This window comes from Oncorhynchus gorbuscha, linkage group LG23, assembly GCF_021184085.1.
Source record: "Oncorhynchus gorbuscha isolate QuinsamMale2020 ecotype Even-year linkage group LG23, OgorEven_v1.0, whole genome shotgun sequence".
NCBI classification, from domain to species: domain Eukaryota; kingdom Metazoa; phylum Chordata; class Actinopteri; order Salmoniformes; family Salmonidae; genus Oncorhynchus; species Oncorhynchus gorbuscha.
The window spans coordinates 21019636-21042674 of record NC_060195.1 but is presented as its reverse complement, the minus strand read 5'-3'; the positions used below and the strand labels follow the sequence as shown (position 1 = coordinate 21042674).

Below are 23039 nucleotides of genomic sequence, written 5' to 3'. Positions count from 1 at the left end.
AAAAATATTCTTATATAGTGCACTGAGTGGCCAGTTAATTAGGTACACCACCCCATTCACGAAAATGGTTTCTAGGGTTTACCGACAAACCAAAAACATCCAAGCAGCATTACTTCATAGCCCATCCTGTCTGGTGTCAACGGTACAGGCTGGTGGCAGTGGTGTAATGGTGTAGGGAATGTTTTCCTGGCAAACGTTAGGTCCCTTAATACCAATTGAGCAACATTTGAACTACACAGCGTAACTGAACATTGCTGACCAGGTGCACCCCTTCATGGATACAGGGGGTCCGACCCGGTACTAGATTGTTGTACCTAATCAATTGTGTAGATGGAGTAGGGTTTCATTTTGAACACAAGACAATGTGATGTTAGAGAATACTGACTAAACACATATTATTTTACCAATGATGCATGTGAGTGTCTCTACATGTGTACAGTATAGTGTTGTAGTGACTGTATTCACTGTCATTTCTTCTCAAAGTTTAAATCCTGAGTTTATGGCCTGTTTTATTCAAATGTAATTATTGATTTTACTAACTGAACAACCAACAGCAACTTGTGCCCTATCCCCTACTATTTTATAATGCAGTACTATTGACCAGAATCCTATATAGGGAATAGGTGCCATCTGGGACTTATCCATAGACCTACCTCTAGAATGCAGTAGTCTGTTCCTCCGGCAAACAGGAGAGTGGCATGGTGGGACAAGGTTCTCAGTCTGAGAGACAGTTTCATCTTCTCTCTATAGCGGTTCTCCATCAGACGGTACCTGATGTAACCCTTCCCACTGAACCATAGAGACTGACCTCCTGTGGTTTAAACATAACATATAGATGGATCAGTTATGTGACATCTTACATCTCTGTTACTAATATCTGTTTTGCTGGTGACTGAAGTAATGGTTATATCGGATCTGAAGAAACAGGAGCCATTCTATTCATCTTGAATGTGAGAATAATGTCTAGCCAAGTTAGACTAAAGAAACAGTCATTGGAACACTTTCTTGGATGATGGTCTGTTTGGTTGTTTGAGTGACAGACAGTACCTGAGCAGTCTCCCTGTTGGTCAGGTGGACAGATACAGCTGTATGGTCCCTCTCTTTGGTTGGACACACATCCCTCAGGACAGGGCTTCCCCTCACAGAGCTTCAACACAGGACACTCACCACCTATTACCGAACATATCAAATCATTACAATAAGGGAGAGGACACACCCTAAACGGCACTCCATTCCCTATTCAATGCACTACTTTTTGTAGGGAAAAAAGTGCCATTTGGGATGCAGCCGGAATGTAGTGTATTGGACGACTTCTATTGTTTTATCGAATACTTGACGATATGTGATGAGTGATGTGTGTTGGTGTGCGCGGTGTGTGGTGTGCGCGGTGTGTGGTGTGTGATGTGTGGTGGTGTGTCATGTGTGGTGGTGTGTGCTGTGTGGTGATGTGTGATATGTGTTGTTGTGTGTGATGTGTGGTGGTGTGTGATGTGTGGTGGTGTATGATGTGTGATGTGTGGTGTGTGGTGTGTGATGTGTGGTGGTGTGTGATGTGTGGTGGTGTGTGATGTGTGGTGGTGTGCGCGGTGTGTGGTGTGTGCGGTGTGTGATGTGTGGTGGTGTGTGGTGTGTGGTGGTGTGTGATGTGTGATGTGTGGTGGTGTGTGATGTGTGATGTGTGGTGGTGTGTGCTGTGTGGTGGTGTGTGATGTGTGGTGGTGTGTATTGTGTGATGTGTGGTGGTGTATGATGTGTGATGTGTGGTGTGTGGTGTGATGTGTGGTGGTGTGTGATGTGTGGTGGTGTGTGATGTGTGATGTGTGGTGGTGTGTCATGTGTGGTGGTGTGTGATGTGTGGTGGTGTGTGATGTGTGATGTGTGGTGGTGTGTGATGTGTGGTGGTGTGTGATGTGTGATGTGTGGTGGTGTGTGATGTGTGGTGGTGTGCGCGGTGTGTGGTGTGCGCGGTGTGTGGTGTGTGATGTGTGGTGGTGTGTGATGTGTGGTGGTGTGTGATGTGTGGTGGTGTGTGATGTGTGATGTGTGGTGTGTGATGTGTGGTGGTATATGATGTGTGGTGGTGTGTGGTATGTGGTGGTGTGTGATGTGTGATGTGTGGTGGTGTGTGATGTGTGGTGATGTGTGATGTGTGGTGTGGTGGTGTGATGTGTGGTATGTGGTGGTGTGTGATGTGTGATGTGTGGTGTGATGTGTGGTGTGATGTGAGGTGTGTGGTGTGATGTGTGTGAGGTGTGATGTGAGGTGCGAGATGTGATGATGTGTGTGATGTGTGATGTGTGGTGTTGTGTGATGTGTGGTGATGTGTGTGATGCGTGATGTGTGGTGGTGTGTGATGTGTGGTGATGTGTGTGATGTGTGTGATGCGTGATGTGTGGTGTTGTGTGGTGTGTGAGGTGTGTGGTGGTGTGTGATGTGTGTGATGCGTGATGTGTGGTGGTGTGTGATGTGTGGTGATGTGTGTAATGTGTGTGATGCGTGTGTGTGGTGGTGTGTGATGTGTGGTGGTGTGGTGATGTGTGATGTGTGGTGGTGTGTGGTGTGTGTGTGGTGTGTGGTGGTGTGTGATGTGTGGTGTGTGTGTGTGGTGTGTGATGTGTGGTGTGTGTGGTGTGATGTGTGTGTGTGTGGTGGTGTGTGGTATGTGGTGTGTGTGTGATGTGTGATGTGTGTGTGTGTGTGTGTGATGTGTGTGAGTGTGTGATGAGTGTGTGTGATGTGATGATGTGTGTGATGTGTGGTGCTGTGGTGATGTGTGATGTGTGGTGGTGTGTGATGTGTGGTGGTGTGTGGTATGTGGTGGTGTGTGGTGTGATGTGTGGTGGTGTGTGGTGTGTGGTGTGTGTGATGTGTGATGTGCGGTGGTGTGTGATGTGTGGTGGTGTGGTGGTGTGTGATGTGTGTGTGTGTGTGGTGGTGGTGGTGTGTGGTGTGATGTGTGGTGTGTGTGATGTGTGTGTGTGGTGTGTGGTGTGTGATGTGTGGTGGTGTGGTGTGTGTGTGTGTGGTGTGTGGTATGTGGTGGTGTGTGATGTGTGTGTGGTGGTGGTGGTGGTGTGTGATGTGTGGTGGTGTGGTGATGTGTGATGTGTGGTGGTGTGTGATGTGTGGTGGTGTGGTGATGTGTGATGTGTGTGGTGTGTGTGTGTGGTGGTGTGTGTGTGTGGTGGTGTGTGATGTGTGTGTGTGTGGTGGTGTGTGATGTGTGGTGGTGTGTGATGTGTGTGTGTGTGTGTGATGTGTGATGTGTGTGGTGGTGTGTGGTATGTGTGATGTGGTGGTGTGTGTGATGTGTGATGTGTGTGTGATGTGTGTGGTGTGTGATGTGTGGTGGTGGTGTGTGTGTGATGTGTGGTGTGTGATGTGTATGTGGTGTGTGTGATGTGTGGTGGTGTGATGTGGTATGTGTGGTGGTGTGTGATGTGTGGTGTGTGTGTGTGGTGTGTGTGTGTGTGGTGGTGTGTGGTGTGTGATGTGTGGTGGTGTGTGATGTGTGTGGTGTGTGGTGTGGTGGTGTGTGATGTGTGGTGGTGTGTGTGATGTGTGGTGGTGTGTGATGTGTGGTGGTGTGGTGGTGTGTGGTGGTGTGGTGGTGTGTGATGTGCGCGGTGTGTGGTGTGTGCGGTGTGTGGTGTGTGATGTGTGGTGTGTGGTGGTGTGTGATGTGTGTGATGCGTGATGTGTGGTGGTGTGTGATGTGTGGTGGTGTGGTGATGTGTGATGTGTGATGAGTGGTGGTGTGTGGTATGTGGTGGTGTGTGATGTGGTGTGTGATGTGTGGTGGTGTGGTGGTGTGTGATGTGTGGTGGTGTGTGGTATGTGATGTGTGGTGTGTGAGGTGTGATGTGAGGTGCGAGATGTGATGATGTGTGTGATGTGTGGTGCTGTGGTGATGTGTGATGTGTGGTGGTGTGTGATGTGTGGTGGTGTGTGTTATGTGGTGGTGTGTGATGTGTGATGTGTGGTGGTGTGTGGTATGTGGTGGTGTGTGATGTGTGATGTGCGGTGGTGTGTGATGTGTGGTGGTGTGGTGGTGTGTGATGTGTGGTGGTGTGTGGTATGTGGTGGTGTGTGGTGTGATGTGTGGTGGTGTGTGGTGTGCGCGGTGTGTGATGTGATGTGTGGTGGTGTGTGGTATGTGGTGGTGTGTGGTGTGTGTGTGATGTGTGGTGGTGTGTGATGTGTGTGTGGTGTGGTGTGTGTGTGATGTGTGGTGTGTGTGGTGTGGTGTGTGATGTGTGGTGGTGTGTGGTGTGTGTGGTGGTGTGTGTGTGGTGTGTGATGTGTGGTGGTGTGTGGTGGTGTGTGATGTGTGTGGTGTGTGGTGTGTGGTGGTGTGGTGGTGTGTGTGTGGTGTGTGGTGGTGTGTGGTATGTGTGGTGGTGTGTGTGTGATGTGTGGTGGTGTGGTGGTGTGGTGTGGTGTGTGATGTGTGGTGGTGTGGTGGTGTGTGATGTGTGGTGTGTGTGTGTGTGGTGTGTGTGTGGTGTGGTGATGTGTGGTGGTGTGTGATGTGTGGTGGTGTGTGATGTGTGGTGGTGTGGTGGTGTGTGATGTGTGGTGGTGTGTGATGTGTGGTGGTGTGTGATGTGTGATGTGTGGTGGTGTGTGGTATGTGGTGTGTGTGTGTGATGGTGGTGTGTGATGTGTGTGTGTGGTGGTGTGTGTGTGTATGTGGTGTGTGTGATGTGTGGTGGTGTGTGGTGGTGTGGTGTGTGTGATGTGTGGTGTGATGTGTGTGGTGGTGTGTGTGGTGGTGTGTGATGTGTGATGTGGTGGTGTGTGTTGGTGTGTGATGTGTGGTGGTGTGTGATGTGTGGTGGTGTGTGGTATGTGGTGGTGTGTGCTGTGTGGTGGTGTGGTGATGTGTGATGTGTGGTGGTGTGTGATGTGTGGTGGTGTGGTGGTGTGTGGTGGTGTGGTGGTGTGTGTGTGTGTGTGGTGGTGTGTGGTATGTGGTGGTGTGTGTGATGTGTGTGTGGTGTGTGATGTGTGATGTGTGGTGTGTGGTGTGTGTGGTGTGTGGTGGTGTGTGATGTGTGATGTGGTGGTGTGGTGGTGTGTGTGGTGGTGTGTGTGTGATGTGTGGTGTGTGGTGTGTGTGTGATGTGTGTGTGTGTGATGGTGTGTATGTGATGTGTGTGGTGGTGTGTGGTATGTGGTGGTGTGTGATGTGTGATGTGTGGTGTGATGTGTGATGTGTGATGTGAGGTGTGTGGTGTGTGGTGTGTGTGTGAGGTGTGATGTGTGGTGTGTGGTGTGTGTGTGATGTGATGGTGTGTGTGATGTGTGATGTGTGGTGTGTGTGGTGTGTGTGATGTGTGTGAGGTGTGATGTGTGAGGTGTGAGATGTGATGATGTGTGTGATGTGTGTGTGGTGGTGTGTGATGTGTGGTGATGTGTGTGATGCGTGATGTGTGGTGGTGTGTGATGTGTGGTGATGTGTGTAATGTGTGTGATGCGTGATGTGTGGTGGTGTGTGATGTGTGGTGGTGTGGTGATGTGTGATGTGTGATGTGTGGTGGTGTGTGGTATGTGGTGATGTGTGGTGGTGTGGTGGTGTGTGATGTGTGGTGGTGTGTGGTATGTGGTGATGTGTGATGTGTGATGTGTGGTGTGTGGTGTGATGTGTGTGAGGTGTGATGTGAGGTGCGAGATGTGATGATGTGTGTGATGTGTGGTGCTGTGGTGATGTGTGATGTGTGGTGGTGTGTGATGTGTGGTGGTGTGTGGTATGTGGTGGTGTGTGATGTGTGATGTGTGGTGGTGTGTGGTATGTGGTGGTGTGTGATGTGTGATGTGTGGTGGTGTGTGATGTGTGGTGGTGTGGTGGTGTGTGATGTGTGGTGGTGTGTGGTATGTGGTGGTGTGTGATGTGTGGTGTGATGTGTGTGAGGTGTGATGTGAGGTGCGAGATGTGATGATGTGTGTGATGTGTGGTGGTGTGGTGGTGTGTGATGTGTGGTGGTGTGTGGTATGTGGTGGTGTGTGATGTGTGGTGGTGTGTGGTATGTGGTGGTGTGTGATGTGTGTTGGTGTGTTGGTGTGTGATGTGTGGTGGTGTGTGATGTGTGGTGGTGTGTGGTATGTGGTGGTGTGTGCTGTGTGGTATGTGTGTGTGTGTGTGGTGGTGTGTGATGTGTGGTGGTGTGGTGGTGTGTGATGTGTGGTGGTGTGTGGTATGTGGTGGTGTGGTGATGTGTGGTGGTGTGTGATGTGTGATGTGTGGTGGTGTGTGGTACGTGGTGGTGTGTGATGTGTGATGTGTGATGTGTGGTGTGTGGTGATGTGTGATGTGTGTGTGTGTGTGTGATGTGTGGTGTGTGGTATGTGTGTGTGTGTGGTGGTGTGGTGATGTGTGATGTGGTGGTGTGTGGTATGTGGTGGTGTGTGGTGTGTGATGATGTGTGTGATGTGTGATGTGTGTGTGTGTGTGGTGTGATGTGAGGTGTGTGGTGTGATGTGTGTGAGGTGTGATGTGTGTGAGATGTGATGATGTGTGTGATGTGTGATGTGTGTGTGATGTGTGGTGATGTGTGGTGATGTGTGTGATGCGTGATGTGTGTGTGTGGTGTGTGATGTGTGATGTGTGTGGTGTGTGTGTGTGATGCGTGATGTGTGGTGTTGTGTGGTGTGTGAGGTGTGTGGTGGTGTGTGATGTGTGGTGATGTGTGTAATGTGTGTGATGCGTGATGTGTGGTGGTGTGTGATGTGTGGTGATGTGTGTGATGTGTGTGATGTGTGTGATGCGTGATGTGTGGTGTTGTGTGGTGATGTGTGTGATGTGTGTGATGCGTGATGTGTGGTGGTGTGTGATGTGTGGTGATGTGTGGTGATGTGTGTGATGTGTGTGATGTGTGTGATGCGTGATGTGTGGTGGTGTGTGATGTGTGGTGATGTGTGTGATGCGTGATGTGTGGTGTTGTGTGGTGTGTGAGGTGTGTGGTGGTGTGTGATGTGTGTGATGCGTGATGTGTGGTGGTGTGTGTGATGTGTGTGATGCGTGATGTGTGTGATGTGTGTGATGTGTGTGATGCGTGATGTGTGGTGATGTGTGTGATGCGTGATGTGTGGTATTGTGTGGTGTGTGAGGTGTGAGGTGTGTGGTGTGATGTGTGTGATGTGTGGTGATGTGTGTGATGTGTGGTGATGTGTGTTATGCGTGATGTGTGGTGTGTGAGGTGTGATGTGTGGTGATGTGTGTGATGTGTGTGATGCGTGTGATGCGTGATGTGTGGTGTTGTGTGGTGTGTGAGGTGTGTGGTGTGATGTGTGGTGATGTGTGTGATGCGTGATGTGTGGTGTACCTTTACAGAGGCACACAGCAGATCTGTGATGTGGCGGGGTGATGAGGCTGAGTCTAGCCGTGCTGTAGGTGGTCAGGAAGTTCTGGTCCAGGGTGACCACCTCACTACAGAGCATGGCAGGACAATCCAAGCCTGCACATAGCTTCCTGAACACCCTGACCACGCGGAGGCCTGTAAGCTCCTGGATTGCACCCACAGAGACATTGAGCTTACGAAGGAGGATCCCGTCCTTGGTAGTGGTCAGGGGGCTACCGGGAGGTGACCGCTCCAGAGCCAGCAGGACATCCAGGCTACCAGGGGGCTCGCAGGGCTGCAGACTGACCAGCTGGACATCACTCCTCTTGATCCCTGCCACCAGGCGCAGTGCCCTCAGGAAGCCCCTCCAGTGCTCCCCTACGAACTCCTCGGGGCCCACCCCAGCCAGACGGACGGCCACAGAGGTCTCCAGCATGCTCTTGGTCACCTGGTGGACGTGCACACTGACACCGGTTGCCGTGGTGAAGCGTCCGTCAGTAACAGTGACGTTGAGCAGGTAATGGCCCAGCTTGAGGACGTGACCCGGCCGGGTCACCAGACGGCCATCTGAGGGGGACAGGGAGAACAGTAGTGTATTGGCTAAATTGGGCTGGAGGTTGTAGGTCAGGGAGTCATAGAGGTCCTGGTCAGTGGCTCGGATCTGACCCAGCACCCCGCCCGGATAGGCCTCTCCTGGGGTGGAGATGAGTACCTCCAGGGGGAGGATAGCAGGGGGGTGGAGGCTCTCTTGGATCACCCTGATATTGATCACTGTGGAGGCCAGGATTGGTGGTCTGCCACTGTCTAGCACCTGAGGAAACACAACAGAACCACAGCCATTACATCATTATTACAACCTATCACTATAATCACTACCCAATGCTTGAATTCCTCACTTCAGGTTAAGAGGATAAAATAACAGGCTTGCAAGTACCATTGATGACCAGAGGGGGGAGTTAGTGGACTTTGAGTCACTGCTGCTTCTGGGATCAAAGGCCAGAAACTCTGGGATTAAAGGAGAAAAGCAATACTGGAATGAGGGAAATCTGTACAAACTCTGGGATTAAAGGAGAGAATCAATACTGAAATTTGGGCAATCTGTACAAACTCTGTTATGATCACAGAAGTTTACAACCATTCCTGTGTTTGCAGTGAACCTACTGGTGCTCCCTGATACAGACAGCAGGTGTACTACCCTTCCACTATTCCCTGGGTGCCGATTAAGCGGATGTCGATTAACGCAGCCCCCTGCAACTCTCTGATTCAGAGGGGTTGGGTTAAATGCGGAAGACACATTTCAGTTGAACGCATTGAGTTGTACAGCTGACTAGGTATCCCCCTTTCCCTTTCAACCATTCCTGTGTTTCTAGTGAACCTACTGGTGCTCCCTGATACATACAGCAGGTATACGACCCTTCAACCATTCCTGTGTTTCTAGTGAACCTACTGGTGCTCCCTGATACATACAGCAGGTATACGACCCTTCAACCATTCCTGTGTTTCTAGTGAACCTACTGGTGCTCCCTGATACAGACAGCAGGTATACGACCCTTCAACCATTCCTGTGTTTCTGGTGAACCTACTGGTGCTCCCTGATACATACAGCAGGTATACGACCCTTCAACCATTCCTGTGTTTCTGGTGAACCTACTAATGCTCCCTGATACAGACAGCAGGTATACGACCCTTCAACCATTCCTGTGTTTCTAGTGAACCTACTGGTGCTCCCTGATACAGACAGCCGGTATACAACCCTTCAACCATTCCCGTGTTTTCAGTGAACATGGATAGCCATTTGATTAGCTGTTCAGGAGTCTTATGGCTTGGGGGTAGAAGCTATTAAGAAGCCTTTTGGACCTAGACTCGGTGCTCCGATACCACTTGCCGTGCGGTAGCAGAGAGAACAGTCTATGACTAGGGTGTATTTGACCATTTTTAGGGCCTTCCTCAGACACCACATGGTATAGAGATCCTGGATGGCAGGAAGCTTGGCCCCAGTGATGTACTGGGCCGTACGCACTACCCTCTGTAGTGCCTTGCGGTTGGAGGCCGAGCAATTGCCATACAAGGCAGGGATGCAGTCAGGATGCTCTCAATGGTGCAGCTGTATAACTTTGAGGATCTGAGGACCCATACCAAATCTTTTCAGTCTCCTGAGGGGGGAAGAGGCTTTGTCGTGCCCTCTTCACCACTGTCTTGGTGTGTTTTGACCATGATAGTTTGTTGGTGATGTGGACACCAAGGCACTTGCGGCCCTCAACCTTTTCCACTACAGCCCTATCGATGAGAATGGGGGCATGTGCTCGGTCCTCCTTTAGCTGTAGTCCACAATAATCCCCTTTGTCTTGATCACGTTGAGGGAGAGGTTGTTGTCCTGTAGCTGACCTCCTCCCTATAGGCTGTCTCATCGTTGTCGGGGATCAGGCCTACCACCCTTGTGTCATCGGCAAACTTAATGATGGTGTTGGAGTCATGCCTGGCCATGCCGTCATGAGTGAACAGGAAGTACAGGAGGGGACTAAGCACGCAGCCCCTGAGGGGCCCCCTTGTTGAGGAGCAGCGTGGCAGATGTGTTGTTACCTACCTTTACCACCTGGGGCCGCCCGTTAGGAAGTCCAGGATCCAGTTGCAGAGGGAGGTGTTTAGTCCCAGGTTCCTTAGCTTAGTGATGAGCTTTGAGGGCACTATGGTGTTGGACGCTGAGCTGTAGTCGATGAATAGCATTCTCACATAGGTGTTCCTTTTGTCCAGGGTGGGAAAGGAAAGTGTGGAGTGCAATAGAGATGGCATCATCTGTGGATCTGTTGAAGCAGTATACAAATTGGAGTGGGTCTAGGGTTTCTGGGACAATGAAGTTGATGTGAGCCATGACCAGCCTTTCAAAGCACTTCATGGCTACAGACGTGTGTGCTACGGGTCGGTAGTCATTTAGTCAGGTTACCTTTGTGTTCTTGGGCACAGGGACTATGATGGTCTACTTCAAAAATGTAGGTATTACAGACTCAGTCAGGGACATGTTGAAAATGTCAGTGAAGACACTTGCCAGTTGGTCAGCGCACGCTTGGAGTACACATCCTGGAAATCCACCTGGCCCTGCGGCCTTGTGAATGTTGACCTGTTTAAAGGTCTTACTCACGTAGGCTTTGGAGAGCGTGATCACACAGTCATCCGGAACAGCTGATGCTCTCATGCATGTTTCAGTGTTACTTGCTTCGAAGCGAGCATAAAAGTAATTTAGCTCGTCTGGTAGGCTCGTCTCACTGGGCAGGAGGATAGAATTACGTTAAGATTTGCCAAATGGAGGGCGAGGGAGAGCTTTGTACGCATCTCTGTGTGTGGAGTAAAGGTGGTCTCAAGTTTTTTTCCCTCTGGTTGCACATTTAACATGCTGGTAGAAATGGTATTTTATTTAACCTTTATTTAACCAGGTAGGCTAGTTGAGAACAAGTTCTCATTTGCAACTGCGACCTGGTCGAGGTAAATGAGGTAAAACTGATTTATGTTTCCCTGCATTAAAGTCCCCAGCCACTAGGAGCACCTCCTCCGGATGAGCGTTTCCCTGTTTGCTTATGGCCGTGTCCAGTGAACCTATTGGTGCTCCCTGATACAGACAGCAGATATACATCAATGGTTGATCTATTACTAATAATTTACTGTATCAAAAACAAAACACATATCAGAAAAATGTAATACTACTGTTAGCCTAATTAGCATTTTGTGAATGTAGTCCAACCTGAGCATGTAGTATGTAGTGGTCCTTTACTGTGCGGTCCAGCAGTGTGGTGGTCCTGAGGGTTCCCTTGGGGTCTATTAGGAAGGAGCCTCCCTCATCTCCCCCAAGGATGGTGAAGGAGAATGGGGGGCCGTTGTGGGAGGCATCCCTATCTGTTACAGTCAGCTTGAGAACACTGCTCCCTACTGGGACACTCTCCTGGGATAGAGAGTGGGGAAGGAAAGAAAGAGGGGGACAGAGGGAGGGAGAGAGACAGAGAGAGGGGAGAGGGAGAGAGCGAGAGAGAGAGGGAGAGAGATTCCATATCCATGCCTTTCGATGTTGATTCAGGAGCTACTGTTCAGAGGCTTAATGAAGCTCCCTCATTTATCCTTTCTCTTCTCAGCTATACATCCTGTATCTGTACCTCACACTATTCCTTACACTCATCTGCATCAAGTGCAACTCTATGGAACCCAATAACGTTTCTGAGGCGTCTTAACTTCCAGTTAACTTGCACCCTCCAGCTAAACCTCACTTCATTTAAGAAGTGTAGTCAGTGTTGTCAGATTTAAATCTCTCTCTCATCTCTCCGTGGCATGTCTACCTCTGACCTGTCTGTCTTACCTGGATGACAAGGCTGTAGTCAGCCTCAGAGAACACGGGCGCATTATCATTCACATCCGACACGTCAATGTTGACCAGGGCACTGCTGGATCTGGATGGACTCCCACTGTCTGATGCCAGTACCGTCAGAGTGTACGCAGGCACCTAGTTTAACACAGAGTAAAGGGGTGGGGGAAAAATCGACTTTGTGAGCAATTAAAACCAATTGAGGCTTGTAACATTGCCAATACTTGTCTGCTTCAAACTGTGATAATTGGAGTGTTAATTGTGCTCTGTTGAATGAGAGGAACATGGGACGAACGTGGAAAGTTAGTTAGCTACCTTTTCTCGGTCTAACGGGCAAACAACCTTCACCTCACCGCTGACCGTGTCTATGGTGAAGGGCCCGGCTTGGTTGCCCTTGACGATTGAAAAGTGGATGTGATTGTTGGAGGGACCATCAATGTCATCAGCCATCACCTTAACAACAAAGAACAGAGTGCATGAATGGACATGTTAACACTAGTAACAATAGTGCATCAAACGTTTTCTAGTAAAATGACACTGCAGGATTTCCCTTTCTTTCTACAGAGAATTTGAGTACAAATCAAAGCTTGAAAATGTTTCATTTATAGTGATTGGGGTTTTAATGCAAATGGACACTCACCGTCAACATGGTCAGGCCCATGTCGGTATCTTCACTGATCACAGCAGAGTACACCTCTTGGCTGAAGACAGGAGAGTTGTCATTGACATCTGTCAAGTAGATGGTTACCGTGGCAATGTCACCTTGGCTCGTCCTGCCTTTGTCCGAGGCCTGTACTGTCAAATAGTGCTCATGGGACGCTTCATAATCCAGAGCCTTGGTCACAAATATGTCACCTGTAGACACACATACATACGCTCAGTAAAGGGACACTAAACTCACATGACTAGGACAGCCTTTTCAATGGCAATCCTCGTTTCATGTCATAAACAATAAAGTTGACATTTATAGTATAGCTACCGGTGTGTGAGTCCATGCTGAACATCCCATGCTCGTTGCCGTTGACGATGGAGTAGGTGATGTCAGCGGTGGCCTTGGGGTCTCCGCTAGCAGCAAACACCCTGACCACCTGGGTCCCCAAGGTGACGTCCTCTGACACCGTGACGCCATAGTCCCTGTTTTGGAAGGCCGGGGGTCTGTCGTTGACGCTGAGCACAGAGACGAGCACGGAGCAGACAGAGGACAGTCTTCTGGGTGAGCCCTGGTCTGTGGCCCGGACACGCAGCGTGTACCCAGCCTGGGTCCTCACCAGGGGTCGCTCCACACGGACCAACCCTGAATGCTGCTGGATGGAGAACCGGCCATCGGCTGAGTCCTCAAAGGAATACAGGATCCTGCTGTTGTTTCCTAGAGAGAGGGAGAGGGACAGAGAGTTAATAAACGCACAGACATCTCCACTCTATCCTACATGAACAATCCAGATGAAATGGGAGGTCAATGGCATTTTGACCCGAGCTTGCCCAGCCCAAGCATATCCATTATACTATATCTGACCACAGTCATTTGTTAAGATAACTGCACGACAGCTGAGTGAATTGGGGCCAAATCTCTCCATGATCTCAATGACCTCCAGTCATCAGATGACAAGGCATTTCATTAACTGATCCAGAACGATGCGCGTTATTGAGGCTAGGGAGAGTGAGTCTGTCTGTGATGACATGGACATCCTCTGGGCAGGTCTGTGTTTAGGTCTGTGATTAGTGTAGACAATAGGGTTGTTTACGATAGAGGCCCAGCTGGGGCAAGACATGACTGCCTCACAACAACAGGCCCTGATGAATACAGCCAGGCAGGCATCACAAATGAAACCCAACTCCCGCCATTTATGATGCAACCAAAGAAAGAGAGGAGTATGCTGCATAACTCAACTCTTATCACAGATCCATGTCTGTCTGGCTCTCCATCACAGCAGGCACCAGTGGAGATACAGAAAGTCCAAGGTAGGAGTCCATGGAGAAATATCCCGGCGAAATACAAATGGCTCCAAGGAAAGCAATACTTTCTCAATATGAAGTGCTGAAAAGCACCAGTAAGAGGTCAATTAGAGGTATATTGGAACAAACAGCTACATTTTGTTGTAAAATCCACACAACAACACTGTTGTTGCACAACTACATCATCATACAGTAAACTCTTTCTGCTGGGAACAGAACCAAAGGTTGTGTCCCAAATGGCATCCTCCCTATTCCCTACAACATAATACACTACTTTTGACCAGACCCTTATGGGCCCTGGTCAAAAGTAGGGAACCAAATGGCATCCTCCCTATTCCCTACAACATATTACACTACTTTTGACCAGACCCTTATGGGCCCTGGTCAAAAGTAGGAACCAAATGGCATCCTCCCTATTCCCTACAACATAATACACTACTTTTGACCAGACTGGGCCCTGGTTGACCAGATTCCCTACAACATAATACACTACTTTTGACCAGGGCCCTGGTCAAAAGTAGGGAACTAAATAGGGAATAACTTAGAGTTTCATATCCAGCGTGACTTAAATTAGTGCATTCATCTTAAGATAGCTAGGTGAGAGAACCACATTTCACAGTCATAGTAAGTACATTTTCCCTCAAAGTAGTAATCAGCAAAGTGGGTGCACTTGTAATTTCATACTAGCAAGTGTTTTAAAATATATACTGTATATATACATATATATATTGTCCATGTGTGGGTGTGTTTTCTCCTTGGTTAGGGCTGTTGACTGAAGCAAACTACCTAATGTATAGTGGATACCATCACTTTATACTCATATTGCTGAGGACCAATGGACAAAAGCACTGTCCGTGTCAATCACTCACTGCATTAAGTCCATATAGAGGAAGTCTTTCATTCTTTTGTTGTTGTTTTCCTTGGTTGGAGAGGAAATATTATTTACACAGCTTGCCGGTGTTTAATTGGATTTCAAGGAATATTTGGGCTTGACTGTTAACTGTTAAGAGGAAAGGACTACTGTCAATAACAGACTAAATAACATTGTCAGCTTATCATCAAAGCAATCTTTTTCCATTCAGCCTGGGCTGTGTTCATTTGTGTTTCTATGTGTGTGTGTCTTCCATTAATACCAGGATAAAGCACAGACCTCATTCTCTGTCTTACTACATAATTGATTACTTGCAACAAAGAGCAACCAGCGCTCGCTTATGACTTTGGAAACTTCTGCAAGACTTACTTCAAAAGGTTCACCACACCAACCATTTATTTTGAATGTGAATTAGGACTTTTCTCAAGGCTCTTTATTCATTACATCAGCATATCTATTCTATTTGATCCGTAAATCATGATATTGCCGCGCATTTATGAAATGAGCTCTGTCTAATAACAGGATATATCTTCTGAATACTTTTTGGTAAGTTAATGCCTCTTACCTGCATCCAGATCAGTGGCCTGTAGCCGTGCCACATACGTGTTTATCTCAGTGTTCTCAAAGACCGTGACAGGGTAGGGGTCAGCTGTGAACTCAGGAGCGTTATCGTTGACATCTCCCACTGTTATCACCACATTAGCCTGGGAGTAACGCTGTCCTCCGTCATTCGCTTGTACCAGTAGACTGTACACATCCCTCTCCTCGCGGTCCAACGGCAACAGGGTTCTCAGCCGGCCTTCAGAAAACGCACAGCACAGACAACTACGTCTTAGGTTCTACAGGCTCCACTCCTAAAACATTTACTGGTAACATTTGGTGAACAATTTTCACCAAACATGATGATTATATGTTTGATTGATGTACAGTACCTGTGTCTGATTCAATGCTAAAGTAATCAGCCCCATCTCCAGAGAGAGTGTATGAGATCTGAGCGTTGGATTGGATGTCTGCATCAATGGCAGAGACTTGCAGGACCAGCCTCCCTTCAGGAGAGTTCTCAGGGACTGTCTGGGCATAGAGAGCCTGTAGAGGAGTCATGGACGTTACACGAGGTAAACAACTCTGTAAGAAACTCAACAAAATAAATAGAAACTTTTGGACTTCATATTACATAGAAACTTCGTAGGGTCATTTTGTTTAAAAGCACTTTCACTCTGTTACAGTATGTTCTCTAAGTGCCTTTGTACTGCCCAACCCTTACCCTCTCACAGACAGGACTGTTGTCATTTTGTACTGCACAACCCTTACCCTCTCACAGACAGGACTGTTGTCATTTTGCACTGCCCAACCCTTACCCTCTCACAGACAGGACTGTTGTCATTTGCATCGAGGACACTGATCTCCACAGTGGCTGTGGTCACAGACGTTCCATCGGAAGCAGTGATGTTCAGGAGGTAACTGTCCCTCTCCTCCCTGTCCAGAGCTCTCCTCACCACCACCCTCCACTCCCCCTGAGAGTGCTCCAGGTCAAACTGAGCCTGTGGATCACCTCCTGGGAGAGGCAAAATACATTTAACATTCAGGGTAACAAACAATTTTGCTAAATTATCCAAAGCAACTGAAACATCCCTGTAACATTCTGTAATTCAAAGACAATCTGTTTACTCAAGCCAGCTAGAGTACCTGTGATGAAACAGCAGATTGGCTTGTTGAGGTCTTCAGAGTCTCTGTCGGTGGTCCTCAGGACTGTTATGGCCCTGCTAGGAACGGGGATGTCCTCACTGACGCTGGCCCTGAACACCTCTGCCGTGAAGTGCATAGGATTGTCATTGACGTCTACCACTGTCACCTCCACTGTGGCAGCCGTATCCAGCCTCCCGTCATGCCCTCTGTCTGTAGCCAGTACTGCTACTGAGTACCGGTCCTGCTGCTCCCGGTCCAGCTCCTTCAGGGTTGTGACCCACCCTGACTCTTCATCCACAGCAAACATCCCCAGGACATCTACAGAGTTTTGATACTGGTCCAGACTGTAGGTAACCTGGCCGTTCACTCCTGAGTCTAGATCAGTAGCTTTCACCTGAATCACTGAGGTCCCTTTAGGTAGGTTCTCAACAACAAATGATCTGTAAGAGTCCGATTCAAACTGTGGACTGTTATCGTTGACGTCCTGTACCTGAATATGGAGTTGGGCAGTCGTAATCACATCAATGTCCTCTGGGTCGCCCTGTGCCTGCAGAGTCAGCAGGTACCATTTAGTGGTTTCAAAGTCAAGACGTTTGGCTAGTTTGAGCTTCCCTGTGTCTGTGTTGACAACGAAGACTTGGTCTTGGTTGCTCTCAGGGGTGCTGCCTTTAACAAGGTTGTATATCAACAGCTGCTCACTCTCTTGGATGACATCAATCTCAGAACCTATAGGAAGACCCTCACTGACTGACCATCTCTTCTGTAACTCAACTAGTTTTGGCACGGTCACCTCCTTGGGCAGTAGTCTGATATATACTGGCACCAAAGTTTTTTTCGGTGGATCTCCAGCATCTTTAGCACTCACATAAAAGGAAAAGAGGTCATTTTTATAGGCTGTAAAATTATTTTTGGCAATTATATCACCATTGAGAGGATGTATGTCAAAACCTCCCACCTCAGATTGTACAGTGTAAGTGATGTCAGCATTGCTGCCTTCATCTGCGTCCACAGCAGTAACTCTGACTATGACAGTTCCTTCAGAGACATCCCTGGGAATATTGGCTTTGTATTCTGCTGCCCTGAACTGAGGAGCGTTATCGTTAACATCAGTCAGGATCACGTTGACAGAGGTGAAGCCTAGCTTTCCCCCTCCATCTTTAGCCATCAGACTAATAGAGATTAGGTTACTGATGACATTTTCTCTGTCTAAGCTTTCCACAGTAAAAATCTCCCCATTTTCATTGATAGTGAATTTGTCCTTTGCGACATCATTCACTATGTAATATGTCACCTTGCCATAACCTCCAAGATCTTTATCGGTAGCTGTGACTTGAGTGACCAACGTGCCAACAGGTGAGTTCTCCAACAGCTCTACAACAGATTCAGTGTGGGAGAAAGAGGGGCTGTGGAGGTTAGAAGTGACCACTGTGACCTGTACATTACATACACTACTATAAAGCCCATCAGACACAGACACACTGAGGTTATAGAGTGTCTCCCTGTTCAGCTTGTGGTATTTCGATATGACAATCTCTCCACTCCTTCCGTCTATGGTGAAGCTGGAGTCCTCATTGCCAGAGAGTAGGGAATACTCCAGGCGGTCAGTGTCTGACAGGTCAGCATCAGAGGTCCTCACACAGGCTACAAAATGACCCCTTTGGGCCAGCTGGCTGACCATAGCCTTATACAGATTTTGTGTGAAGACTGGTGGGTTGTCATTGATGTCTGTCACTGAGATGATGACCTGGACCTCACTGGATTGGGCAGGGACACCCCCATCCACAGCTCTGACCACCAACCTATGTTGTGGTACCACCTCAAAGTCTAACAGGCCAGAGGTCATGATCACCCCACTCTCTTGGTCAATGGTGAAGTATTCTGAGCCACCCCCCTCCTCCACTAACTGGTAAAACAGCACTTTGTTGTTGCCCGAGTCTGAGTCTGTAGCAGACACCTGTAACACTGACGAGTCAATGTCAGCCAACTCAGACACACTAGCCTCATATAACCTCTCTTTGAAAGTCGGTGCATTATCATTGACGTCCTCCAAGATAATGTCAAGGAACACTTCAGAGTGAGCCCCTGTAAGTGAGTCTGAGGCCCGGATACTAAGTCTGTATGCTGGGTGGGTCTCGTAGTCCAACGGCTGTACAACATGGAAGACACCAGTGATGAAACTAATGGAGAACTGACCTAAAGGGTCTCCCTTCGATATGCTGTAGACAGTCCTTGGTCCCTCTGAAGCATTGGCCTGGATCTTCACAATGGAGGTGTCTAATGGAACATCCTCTGGTATAACTATGTCATAGGATGATTTTTCAAACACAGGTACGGCTTTGCTCACCACTGTCACAGCCACCTCCACTGTTGCCGAGAGAGATGGGTCCCCTCTGTCTTTAGCGATGACGCTGATTGCAAACTTAGTGTCAACGTCTTTTGGGTGAACGGTCCCTTTGAGTGAGATTTCCCCTGAGGGGCTGATCTGAAAATATCCCCAGTCTTCTTTCAGCTGGTATTTGATCTCAGCATTCCTACCAATGTCTTTATCCACTGTGGTTATCTGCCTGACAACCTGACCCACTGCTGAATCTAACTGCACCAGGGCTGAGTAGGGGAGTCCCACGAACACAGGCTCATTGTCATTTACATCTTCAATGGTCACCACCACAAGAGCATGAGCCACCCCTGAGGATCTGTGTTCCTTCGTCACCTCCACAACGATCTCAAATTTATCCTGTTCCTCTCGATCGAAAGGTACTCCAGTCGTAAACAGTACACCAGAGGTGTGTCCAATTTCAAACCTCCCCTGTGGGTTCAGGATGGTGTAAAACAGAGGTTCGTTTAACCTTTTTCTCGCAGCAGTCACCACAGCCAGAGTTTTCCTCTCAGATGAGTTCTCTGGTAGAGAGACAGTATACAGGTCCTTGGCAAACGCCAGATCTTTGTTCTGATTCTCTCTTATGTTAATTTTGACCATGGCAGTCTTGGTGAACTTCCCATCAGACACTCCGACTGTCAACTCGTACCCATTTCGCAACTGGGCTGGATTCAAAACAGAAATAACGCCTGACTTGGGATCAATCATGAATTGACCTCCTATGTTTCCATCTGAGATAGAGAACAGTAGATTGGAACCAGCTCCTGAATCCAGATCAGTGGCGTTTATAGAAATCACCTTCACTCCACTGTAGGTTGGCACTATGACAGACGTCTCAAACACGTCTTGGCTGAATGTTGGGGGGCAATCATTGACATCAGTGATCTGGATGGTGACATAGGCTATGATCTCAGAGAAAAGTTGTGGCTTTCCACTGTCATGGACCTGCACAGTGAAGTTGAACTCTGACCTCTGCTCATAATCCAGGCCAGTGACAGTGCGAATGGCTCCGGTGCTGGAGTCAATGGCAAAGTATTCAAGGGCATAGGGCTCTACAATCTGGTAGACCAGCCTGCCATTCAGATCACTGTCAGCATCAGTGGCTTGGATAACCAGAGGAGACCTTCCATTGGTTAGCACCACACTGTTAACAGGGGCGGACTCACTGACAACTCCTCTGAACTCTGTCTGTGTGAACACTGGACTGTTGTCATTCTCATCTCTGAGGTGAATAAGGACTGTAACATAGTTCACCATCTCTGCCATGTTGGTGGCCTGCACTGTCAGTCTATATGAAGACACACTCTCATAGTCCAACAGCCTCTGAGTGACAACAACCCCAGAGGTTGGATTGATATCGAAGGCGTTATTGACATTTCCCTCTCTGATCTGGTAGAGGACAGAAGAGTGACTGGAGGCAGAGACCAGAGTAACTGAGCTGCCTACAGGGGCTGTCTCACTGATAACAGCTGAGATCTCCTCCTCAGGGAACCTGGGCCTGGCGTTATCTGGCACAGTGACAGCTATACGTACGGTTGTCACCGCACTCAGTGGAGGCGCTCCTCTGTCTGACGCCATTACAGCCAGCTCAAACTGACTCTTGTCATCACGATCTAGCTCCTTAGCCACTGTAATGGTCCCCAGGACTAGGTCGATAGCAAACGAGTTGTCCTCGTTCCCTGTGAAGGGAAAACACCAAAATAGAGTAAAAAGCAAAGATTTTAGTAACAGCATGGATTGTTATTCTACCGTCTGGTGTACTGTAGTTATTCATTAATAGTCAAAGACTAAAAAGTCATGGTACACAGAGAGTCATGGTTTCAACAGTGTGGTAGGAACAGTACTGTACCTGACTCTATGATGTAGTTGATCTCTGCATTGCTTCCTCTGTCTCGGTCCTGAGCAGTAACTTGAAGTACAGCCGATCCCACAGCAGCTGACTCAAACACCTGGCCTGAGTACCGGGGGCTGGTGAACCAGGGGGTGTTATCATTGGTGTCCTCCACGTTAACTATCACTCTGACCAGGTTACGCTTTACAGGCACACAATCATCACACACCTGGAAAACACATGGATCACAGTACTCATATTAGACATTATATCACACATGGGTAGGTGCTACAAAACATCAACCAAGACATCCACACAGTGACACAGAAAGGCCTATTTATCCGCTTGATTTGAAAGTTTTGTTTGTCCGCCTGATTTTATCTGAAAGGCTTGTTTGTCATCTTGATTTGATTTGATTCGAAAGGCTTGTTTACTCATTGTGCGTTCCAAATAATAGCACCCTCCTCCCTATATAGTGCACTACTTTTGTGGGCCATGGTCAAAAGTAGTGCACTATAAAGGGAATAGGGTGCCATCTGGGACACAGCCAAATTAAATACCTAGTTTTGTCTTACTATGACAGTGAGGGAGTGGCGGTAGAGCCCTCATGTCGTCTTACCATGACAGTGAGGGCGTGGTGGTAGAGCCCTCATGTCGTCTTACCATGACAGTGAGGGCGTGACGGTAGATCCCTCATGTCGTCTTACCATGACAGTGAGGGCGTGGTGGTAGAGCCCTCATGTCGTCTTACCATGACAGTGAGGGCGTGACGGTAGATCCCTCATGTCGTCTTACCATGACAGTGAGGGCGTGACGGTAGATCCCTCATGTCGTCTTACCATGACAGTGAGGGCGTGACGGTAGATCCCTCATGTCGTCTTACCATGACAGTAAGGGTGTGGCAGTAGATCCCTCATGTCGTCTTACCATGACAGTGAGGGCGTGACGGTAGATCCCTCATGTCGTCTTACCATGACAGTGAGGGCGTGGCGGTAGATCCCTCATGTCGTCTTACCATGACAGTGAGGGTGTGGCAGTAGATCCCTCATGTCGTCTTACCATGACAGTGAGGGCGTGGCGGTAGATCCCTCATGTCGTCTTACCATGACAGTGAGGGTGTGGCAGTAGATCCCTCATGTCGTCTTACCATGACAGTGAGGGCGTGACGGTAGATCCCTCATGTCGTCTTACCATGACAGTGAGGGCGTGACGGTAGATCCCTCATGTTGTCTTACCATGACAGTGAGGGTGTGTTTGTTCATGACCTCGTGGTCCAGTGGTTCTGTGGTGTAGAGCTGTCCCGTCCCAGGGTCCAGCCTGAACCTCCTCTGGCTGAAGAGATCAGTGCTGCTCAGCAGAGTGAAGGTTAGCTTGTTCCTCTGGTCTCTGTCTGTGGCACTGAGCTGCAGAATGCCTGTTTCTGGTGCTGTGTCCTCTGGGATGCTGACCTCATACTGGGGCTGAGAGAACTGGGGCTGGTGGTTGTTGGTGTCAATCACTTTGATGAACACCTAGGTAAATGAAGACTGTGTATTTGTTGCACCAATTTCCAACATACTGCAAATTGAAATGAGGCTGTTTGTTTCAAAATGCATTTAGTTACAACAGTAAGCAAATGAAAATAACAGTATGCATTACATTTAATTGCTGTCATGCATTGCTGTGTAAGTATTTGTTGCACCGATTTCCAACATCTTGCAAATTAACGTAACAGTCAGCTTTAAGTGTGGACATCTTCATTGCTGTCATGCATTACACTTTTCTATTTAAAATAGTCTTCCCTTGTTTCCTGAGTGGAGTCAGCACTAAAAGTGTTCACTTCTAAGATCCTGTTTGAATGTCCAATATTTTGGTACTGTAGCTATTTTCAACATTAGTTCCATACTCCATAAACCCACATAAGAGGGGAAAGAGAAGTGACTAAACGGCACTATGTGCAGGAACATATGGTAGAAATTAAACTGAGGTAGAAATTGCCATAAATAAATGTGCTTTTTAGAGAAAAAGTCGCTACAAACAAACAAATGAAGAAATGTTAGTGTTTGGCAAATGCCTAGATTGCAATAAAACCGCTTGGGTAAACAATTCTCTAAACCTGGACCTTTAAAACCATATGAAGGCCATGTGTGCATCCCAGATGACAGCCTATCCCTAATGTAGTGCACTACTATAACAAGGAATAGGGTTTGATTTAGTATGCAGCTCATGATTATCATTTCATGGTGGAATTTCTCTGGAACCAGAGACACTGAAACTGAGACTGAACCATAACAAAACAGTGAATGTCATTCCCTGTCTAACCAATCGCTTCACCCCAGACCAGGTCATGGTGATGCCTGCCATTTCTGTGTACAAACACCTACAAATCCTCCACCAACAACAAGCACACATGGACGGCTTGAGGATGTTGTGGCTATAGGAACAAGGAGGTATATGTATTTGGTACAGATCACTCAACACAAACTATACCTAGATAAAATTGCCTTAGTCTCAAGGTAATGTGTGCAGTATATGAAATGTCTTACAAGGTCGCAGCCTAAGGCCTACAACATTATAGCTAGTGCTGCTTCTTTTTGATTCCCTAAATGTCAGTCATCACCGATGTATTGCATTTAACATTTTACAACTATCCTGAA

General features: G+C 48.1%; 1 protein-coding gene across 1 annotated transcript in view; it reads right to left on the bottom strand.

The window, feature by feature from the left end:
* LOC124010640 (protocadherin Fat 1-like) overlaps positions 1-23039 on the bottom strand; it is a 49976-nt gene that overhangs the window by 12157 nt on the left and 14780 nt on the right. The window contains exons 9-22 of the mRNA XM_046323310.1: positions 21639-21914; positions 20422-20632; positions 16196-20251; positions 15868-16064; positions 15442-15595; positions 15075-15308; positions 12665-13051; positions 12326-12540; positions 12001-12138; positions 11680-11823; positions 11074-11271; positions 7326-8151; positions 1048-1170; positions 654-811 (exon numbers count right to left, since the gene is read on the bottom strand). Of these exons, the coding sequence (XP_046179266.1) occupies positions 654-811; positions 1048-1170; positions 7326-8151; positions 11074-11271; positions 11680-11823; positions 12001-12138; positions 12326-12540; positions 12665-13051; positions 15075-15308; positions 15442-15595; positions 15868-16064; positions 16196-20251; positions 20422-20632; positions 21639-21914 (7317 nt within the window). The remainder of the gene's footprint in view (positions 1-653; positions 812-1047; positions 1171-7325; positions 8152-11073; positions 11272-11679; positions 11824-12000; positions 12139-12325; positions 12541-12664; positions 13052-15074; positions 15309-15441; positions 15596-15867; positions 16065-16195; positions 20252-20421; positions 20633-21638; positions 21915-23039) is intronic.